Here is a 9,170-nt window from a genome sequence, read left to right as displayed (position 1 = left end):
TTGTTATATCTTGGCAAATGTACTGTCAAGTGAAACTACTCAAATAACTTGCATATTTATTGTCATTATTGAGATATCTTTGACTTTTTTGGGTGAGGGGGGAGGAGGGGGAAGGAGAGGGGGAAGGAGTTGGAACACTGGTTTTACCCTTGTTAATTATATTTGAAGCATTGTTTTTCTTATTTATTTAAGTATTTAACTATGTTTTGCAAGGTTGATTTACCGATTGATTGATCGGCTGCCTGTTTGCTTGACTGAAAAATTGTTCATTTCCTTTTTGTTTACTAAGGAATTGCATTGAATTTCAACTCCGCTTATGTTTGTGATGTTTATAAGTAAATCTCTTTGACGCCAGCACAAAAACACCAACCCATTATTTACAACTGTTATTTAGCCACCAAGGCTGCCCGTCATAGAAACCATTCAATGGTATGGTCGATTGAATCCAATTAACGGCTACTAAGCGGTAGAAAACCAAGGGAGCATGCAAACAACGAGTAGCGGATTTTACGAGTTAGTACAGTTTTATTGACAAATGCGTTGGTATAATTTCCTGAAATTTGCCGATTGAAGTCTAGAAACGATGGAAATGAGGGTGTAAATGGATCAGACCGGCTTTTTTTTTTTAGTGTTTTCTATTGCTGTTTTTATTTGACAAACATGTTAAATGTCCCTTTGGAATGATTAAATTGCTGTCGTAACTGCGTGATCGGTCTGAAAGGCAAACTGATGTTAGTTACTCGAAACCTGTCTGCAAAGCTGCAAACGTGATCACTGGCTGTGTGTGTCTAATGGTTCGAAATACACACAAATGGGTGGGCAAGGAGTGTAGCCTACCAGGAGAGAGAGAGAGAGAGAGAGAGAGAGAGAGAGAGAGAGAGAGAGAGAGAGAGAGAGAGAGAGAGAGAGAGAGACAGAGACAGAGACAGACAGAGACAGAGACAGACAGAGAGACAGAGACAGAGGGTCCAAGGGAGTTAAGAACATATCCGCTTTTTGCCAAATAATAGAAGAGTTCCATACCTTGAATAGAGCAAGCGCAGCATTCCAGCATTCCGGCTACTTCACTGACGGACAGACAGGCAGACAAACACAAGCAGACAAGCACAAGCAGACAAGCAAAAGACAAGCACATGCACGCACGCACGCACGCACGCCGCACACACACACACACACACACACATCCACACACACAGTGGTATACATAAACACACAGGCACGCACGCACACAAACACACACACACACAAACCACACACACACACAAACACACACACACGAACACACACACTCACACACACACACACACACACACACACACACACACGAACACACACACACACACACACACACACACACACAGACAAACTTGTGCGGAGCCTGTCATTTCGGCTAGTCTTCGAGTCGAATTTAATGCGGAATGCGTTTCATGGGAAGCAACCATTCTTTTGGAGACTCAGCAATGCACTGCGGAGTAGCTCCCCTTACATTGTTTTTTCTGCTCGATTCTGTTTTACGCGACCTTGCCAATTACAATTGAACCTGTCTACAACGATTACCCAAAGGACCGACCAAAAACAAAAATGATCGTTTTAGGCAGATGTTTGCCAAGGATGTAATAACGATAAAGGAAATAAACTTATCGGGGATGTGTAGGGATGGTTTGGGGGTGGTCGGTGGGGACAGGTGGTCGTTATCGATAGGGGGTCATCAAGGCAGGTTTGACTGTAATATTAAACAGTGGTATTAAAAAAAAAATAAAAAAAAAGGGCCGGGTGTGGTTCATTAGAGAACACGTGGAAAGCAAGCAGCAACAAGAGGGTCGCGCTACCCCGGTGCGAGCGTGATTGGGTGTAATCAGCCACCTGCAGTTCTGGCAGAATGATTGACCGAGGTCTTCTACGTTCCACAGCGGTGATCCGTACGGGGATCTAAACATGGATACCTTTAAATGAGTATGCACATACAGTTGTCCCGTGTCCGTCCTTGCCTGGATTCGAACCCGTGATCCCGAGGATCCAAAGTCCCGTGCTCTGAAGTCGGTACCAACTATTCGTTGGTCATTCACTGACCAGCGCATCATATAAAGCATGGGTCATACAAATCAGTGGTTCACTTACCGTCAACAAATCCAACGGATCGCTTGACTGTCTCTCTGCCAGAAAGAGTATGTTTGGCTTGCGTTTGACATAGCCCCGTGGAAGTGACGTCACATAGATATGAGGAAAACATGTTAGATTCATTCAGTATTGCGACGAACCGCACACTTGGGTATATGGTCTTTCATGTTTGAACAGACACAGTCGTTATACTCTCGTTTATACGACGGCCTTTCTTTTTAAAGAAGCACATTCACTTATTTCGTTTGTTTGTTTGTTTGTTTGTTTGTTTGTTTGTTTGTTTGTTTGTTTGATTGTTTGTTTGCTTGTTTGATTTCTTTCTTTCTTTTTTTCTTTCTTTCTTTCTTTCCATTTTGGAAATGCCTGCTTTTGACGCTCAGTTGCGGTTACCTTTCCCTTTCGAATCCTGCGGTAGCACCGCACCTCCTTTCCCCCGACTGACACCAAAGAGTTCCAACAGCAAATGGGAGTTATCACCCCTGGTTTTATTATCAACGGCCAACGGTTGTCGTAAATGTCGGAACGGAACGATCACGATAGCCAAACGATAGGAAGACATACCATTCAGACAACGTTTGCAGGCTGTTAGATTAAGAAGCAGAATGTAGCCGATTTGTTCGCGTCCATTGTGACAAATTAGAGATAGGAGGCCAGCATGCTGGCATCTCACTGGCCCCAATGGGACTTCGCGCGTGACTTGAGTATCGGAATCCTAGCATTGCTTTCAGAAGACATTCGAATGGAGCGTACTGTAACCAAGACGAAGATACTAAGCAGACGATAAGCTAAAGATTAATTAGCAGTTGCTCAAACATGTGACACCTTTATGAGAAGAGTTTACCGGCTGGTGAAACACGCGCTTTATTTCAGTATTTGTTTGCTTCAAGCTGGCGTCGGCTTTCGTCCTATATAAGGATACATACAAAAAACACAAAAACACCCATGTGTTGTTTTGTTATGAAATTTGTGAACTCTGGCTTTGGATATTTTAGTGTCACTAATAACTAAGGCAATAACTTTGCCAGAGACAAGCCAGAGATTTTGTTCACATCACTGAGCTTCCACTATAGTTTAGTTTTGCTCTGACAAGTACAGTGGACATTCAAGATGTTACAGTTGGTGTACTTCTTCTTCTTCGTTCATGGGCTTAGACTCCCACGTTCACTCATGTTTTTAGCGCGAGTGGATTTTTACGTGTATGACCGTTTTTACCCCGATCTCGGGGGAGGCATGCTGGGTATTTTCGTGTTTCTATAACCCACCGAACTCTGACATGGATTACAGGATCTTTTCCGTGCGCACGTGGTCTTGTGCTTGCGTGTACACACGAAGGGGGTTAAGTCACTAGCAAGTCTGCACATAAGTTGACCTGGGAGATCGGAAAAATCTCCACTCTTAACCCACCAGGCGGCAGCGACCGGGATTCGAACTCACGACCTCCCGATTAGGAGGCCGACGTCTTACCACCACGCCACTGCGCCCGCCTAGTTGGTTTACTGATATATGGGAACATTCAAATGTTTGTAAGCTTCGGATATGATGAAAATTACGCACTATTCTAAGGAGTTTGAATGATTACAAAAAAATTCTGTCTGGTTCGTCTCTCAGCGCAATCAGCGCAAGCTAAAGATTAAAGTAAATGGAATTCCTGTATCTCATCCGCGACACTCACAAGTGCTTCGACATTCTGGCAACGTTGTCGTGTTTGGAATGGACATGAATCCCCAGAGAGAGAAGTTTACTTTCAGAAAGCCAGTAAATTCAAGAAAGTCAGCAAGATTTTACATGGTACTCACGTTCTTATCAACGCGTCACAGCGCTGCAACCAGGTAGCCCCCACATTCTTGTGCTTCAGATGAGCATTTGAGAAATTCCAAAATTCCAAAAAGAATGCCACCAGAGATTGAGAACGTCCTTCCTGTGGCGTTGGTGTTGGCCTTTAAACTTCTATCGAGGGGCAAGATAGAGTTGGACATTAAAGGGACAACATCTGGATATAGAAGTGTTTCTTTTATTAACAAATACAAGTAAAATATTCCGAAATACATTAAAAGATCGTGATGTTATTTTGCAAGTCAACCGGTTTTGAAGCTTTGGGTTATTGTGCCTTTTCTTTCCTCAGTGGGGCAAAGGAAATAAACCGTGTTCAGATAGTTTTGTTGAAAAGTTATTTTTCTATAGTTTCTAATCACGTTCTCGAAACTATTGCTTGATCTACATCATAAACATCGAAGAATTAAAAAAAAATCGTCTGATCGTACCGCGAAGAACACGTCAATTCTATATTCACCATCACCACTTCGCCGACAAACCCGCTTTAAAGTCCTTCGGAAAGCAGGGAAGCATCAGTAATTAAAGTCCCTGATGATACCACCGTGTCTAATTACTACTGCTTGAGACGTTGGGAGACGCTGATTAAGGCAACTAGCTCGGCTAATGAATGCTGCTACTTCAACCTGAACTGGCCCATCCAACAAAATACTTTCACGTTATATACGAGCGAGAGAACGCGTCTCCAAAAGCAACAAATCAGCGATATTTATGAAAATGATTACGTCGTGATTTACGATTTAGCCTTTCAAACGATTTGAATAAGTAAATGATTTTTCAGAGATAAAAACAGAATCCGCTATATCGCTGGACTTCATGCCTGCAAAAAACACATGTCTTTGATCCTGTGATAGTTTTATATGCGTGTTGATAGATCCTTCAGCCCTAACTCTATACTTTACCTACACTGGCTCAGAAAGTCTGCATCTTTTCGGAGCGACATAAGGCGATAGTTGCTATGTGAACCCCTGTTTGCTTTTAGCCCTGCAAAGGATGTACGTGACTTCGACGGTGATGTTTTCAGCACAGGAGACTGAGTCCTTGATATCAGTGATAGGCTACGCTTTTTGCTCTTTAGATATGAAATGTTTACAAGCTGATGCAGCTTAGGTTTGGAACTAAGTACAACGTGTCAACAAAGTGGCGATGATAATTCAACCACCAACATTTATAATTTATCAAGTCTTCTCTTATCTTTAATTCTCTTATCACACATTGACACAAACAGGACACATAGGAGGACACACACTTTTGAATACATTCAGGCAAAGAACGCTACTATCACCAGGGAAAAAATACACTGTCGTAATACAGTGGAACCCATCTTTTAAGACCCCCAATTTAAGACGTTACCCTTGTAAGACCTTGTTTATTACACAATCTCTGGTCATAACGAAATGCACTCAATTTAAGGCTCCCTTTTAAGACCTTGTTTATTACAGAATCTCTGGTCATAACGACATGCACTCAATTTAAGGCTCCCTTTTAAGACCTTGTTTATTACAGAATCTCTGGTCACAACGAAATGCACTCAATTTAAGGCTCCCTTTTAAGACCTTGTTTATTACAGAATCTCTGGTCACAACGAAATGCACTCAATTTAAGGCTCCCTTTTAAGACCTTGTTTATTACACAATCTCTGGTCATAACGAAATGCACTCAATTCAAGGCTCCCTTGTAAGACCTTGTTTATTACAGAATCTCTGGTCATAACGAAATGCACTCAATTTAAGGCTCCCTGGTCTTTTCTATGCCGTATTTTCTCAGATTTTTGGAGGTTTTAGTGACCTTGTTTTTTCATCCATTTTAGTCATAACGAAATTAACTCCATTTTAAGACGCCTTCCTTTCCAAGACCTTTTCGACGATTTTTGGAGATCTTAAAATGGGGGTTCCACTGTATTCTGACCCTCTTCCCTCCAAGCCTCCTTTACTAACTCTGGACACTGTCTTTTCCCTTTAAGTTGTACGGCTGTGTCAGTGGTTTTCCAGCCAATAATCCTTTTCTGTGAAACTAGGATCGTTAACGTGTGCATGCATGCACAATACACTGTGTCGGCGTGGACAACCAGTTTTCACTGAATACTGGGTCACAACTCCTAAGGATCAGAGTATCGAACCAACTAGCAGAGACGACATATTAATGCCAAATGACTGATTTCAGAAATAAATAAACAAATTACACTGATAGCTTGCCAACTATCGTCTTATGAGAAGAGAAAAAAATTCTCTGAAACCTCGCGTAGCATACTTTGACAGTATTTTTATCTTCGCACAGAATACGTATCATGTTCCGTTGGCTCAGCTCAGGGACATTGCCGGGACCTGAAAAAACGATTACAAGCAGCAGAAGAATAGTGCATTTCAAGAGGGAATAATCGTACGTCATGACTCCAATTATTGGCGCGCTTACCTCCCCTGCTTCGCCTCATGGGAGCAATTTCACGCAGATATCTCTAGCAGAACACCATCTCTGTCTCTCACGCGATGGTTTGACATCTCTCTCTCTCTCTCTCTCTCTCTCTCTCTCTCTCTCTCTCTCTCTCTCTCTCTCTCTCTCTCTCTCTCTCTCTCTCTCTCTCTCTCTCTCTCACACAGGCATACATGCAGGCGCACAGACAGACGGACGAACGGACGGGCACGCAGACACACAAACGGGCAAACAGAAACACAAAATGAAACATAGAAACACTTGCACATATGCGCAAACACACACACACACACACACACACACACACACACACACACACACACACACACATACACACACACACATACACCTCGGACAGACAAGATGTGCTTATCTACATAGCTGGCTTGGAGGAGACGTGACTTTAGTTCCGCCCTGGGAATAAACAGAGACGTGGACCGCATCCATTTGTCTTATTTTACATTTGTTTACAGGGGATGTTTTTTGTTTCTGTCACTGTTTTGTGCTGTTTTTCCTACCGTTCCTCTTACTCGGCACCACCCCCGCCCCATTCCCCTCACCACCCCGCCCCTTCTTCATTTCAAGATTTGTCTTCCATTTCAAGTCAACGGAGGAAACCCTTCAGCTTTTTGCTTCGAATTGTTGTTGTCTTTGACGACAATCTCTCTCTCTCTCTCTCTCTCTCTCTCTCTCTCTCTCTCTCTCTCTCTCTCTCTCTCTCTCTCTCCCAGTCTCTCTCTCTTTCTCTCTCTGTCTTTCTCTCTCTCTCCCTCTCCTCTCTCTCTCTATTTACTTGCATTTTGTTCTGATCATTGCTTACACACTTGATGAATTCATACATTTTTGTTGTTGTCACTCTCTGTTTCTGCTCTTTCAGGATTAAAGCCTTGACTGAATTGTTGGCCGACGGCATGCAGGGAGTGAAAACTAGGACTGTCGGTGTGAAAACAGGAGTGAGAAGCAAACGTGCGTGATGTCAGATCTACTCTTCAACTTCGCCATGGACTAGTTCATGCGGCGAACAACCGAGAGGCATTCGATGGACTCTCTTCTCCTCACTGGAAGACCTAGGCTTCGCAGACGACCTGACACTGCTCCCGTACACTCACCAACACATGCAGGACAAGACGACGCGTATCATCATCTTCGCTCATCAAGTAGGCCTGAAGATCAGCCACAAGAAACCAGAGGTGATGACACTGAACATCCCAAACCCCTCTCCAATCCAAGTAGACGGAGCAGACCTGCCCACAACTGAGTCCTTCACGTACCTTGGCAGCGCTGTACGACATGATGGAGAAGCAGGTAGCAACATCAAGAGTCATCTCAGTAAGGCCAGAAACACCTTCAAAATGCTGAATAACATATGGAGGTCCTCCCAGTACAGCGCTACCACCAAGCTGAGATTCACTAGAGCTGTGTCCTCTCCACACTACTCTATGGCTCAGAATGCTGGAGGATGACTGCAAGCCCCTTGACCAAGCTGTCAACCTTTCACATGTAACTAATCTTCTGGCCCAACACCAGCCAACATCTCCAATCAACAGCTACTTGCTCAGCACAATCAAGAGAGCAAGCAGACCATTGTCACGTGAAGGCAGTAGAAACGGATTGGGCATGTCATGCGAATAGAACAGGATACTATCACCAGGACTGCCCTTCACAGGACACCAAGGGAAAGCGCAAGAAAGGCAGACCTAAGAACACCTGCAGACGAACGATGGAAGGAGAACTGAAGACCCTGAACCATACATGCATGGGGTACCATACAGAGACTGGCCCAGAAGAGACACGAGTGGAGGTCTTTTGTTGCTGCTCTGCATGACAACCGGCATAACGGACAATGAGTAAGTTAAGTAAGCGATCGTGCTTTTTGTGTACATTCAGATCTGAGCTCTATATTGACTTTGACGCCAACGGCGTGTCTCCATCGGTCATTACCAATGAGATGTACATGTATATATAGCTCAGCGAGCTTAATACAACTATCAACAAGCCATAAACCCCCGACAAAGCCATTTTAAAATATCGCTTATTTCTTCCACACACGTTCTCTCGCCCTTTCCCTCGAACCCTACCCCCCCCCCCCCCCCCCAAAAAAAAAAAAAAAAAAAAAAAAACCACACACACACAAAAACGAACAATAACAAACAAACAACAACAACAAACCAAAAAAGCAAACAAATAAAACAAATAAATAAATAAATAAATAAAAGAAGCTTCAACCCCACCCCAGAACCATACCCCCACCACCACCATACTCTCATGCTCGCTCTCACCTGTCGCAGGGATCGCACGCGCTGCGCAGTGATGCGGAACACAATGATTGTGTCTTTTTTGCCGGGTGCGAGTCGACAAGGGGTCATGCCTGCTTGTCTTGGTGAGACCAGTCACGTCAGAGATTACGTGCGAGCGAGAAAACAGGAGAGTTTACCGAGATGTGTGCACTCGCTTGTCGAGATTAGCCTCCGCACGCCTGCGATGCACCTGCCTAATCGAAAATGCATGTGAACGGCGAAAGATTTTGATCGGCTGTTGTGCATGTATCAGAAAATAGACTGAGTAGGAGGTGGGGAATAGAGCGAGAGAGAGAGAGAGAGAGAGAGAGAGAGAGAGAGAGAGAGAGAGAGAGAGAGAGAGAGAGAGAGAGAGAGAGAGAGAAACAGACAGACAGGCAGCCAAACAGACAGACAGGGAAACAGAGACAGAGACAGAGACAAATTTAGAAGCAGACAGAGAGATCATGTGTGTTTGTGTGTTCAACAAACAAACAAACAAACAAACAAACACAC

The 9,170-nt window shown here is 43.8% G+C and overlaps 1 protein-coding gene across 1 annotated transcript in view; it reads left to right on the top strand.

The window, feature by feature from the left end:
• The window catches only part of LOC138967706 (uncharacterized), a 109,912-nt gene extending 102,071 nt beyond the window's left edge, over nt 1–7,841 (top strand). Inside the window, exon 2 of the mRNA XM_070340360.1 lies at nt 7,388–7,841. Coding sequence (XP_070196461.1) covers nt 7,388–7,841 — 454 coding nt within the window. The remainder of the gene's footprint in view (nt 1–7,387) is intronic.
• The last annotated feature ends 1,329 nt before the right edge of the window (nt 7,842–9,170 follow it).

The sequence above is a fragment of the Littorina saxatilis genome, linkage group LG5, assembly GCF_037325665.1.
Source record: "Littorina saxatilis isolate snail1 linkage group LG5, US_GU_Lsax_2.0, whole genome shotgun sequence".
Lineage (NCBI taxonomy): Eukaryota > Metazoa > Mollusca > Gastropoda > Littorinimorpha > Littorinidae > Littorina > Littorina saxatilis.
This window is presented reverse-complemented; position numbering and strand designations above follow the sequence as displayed.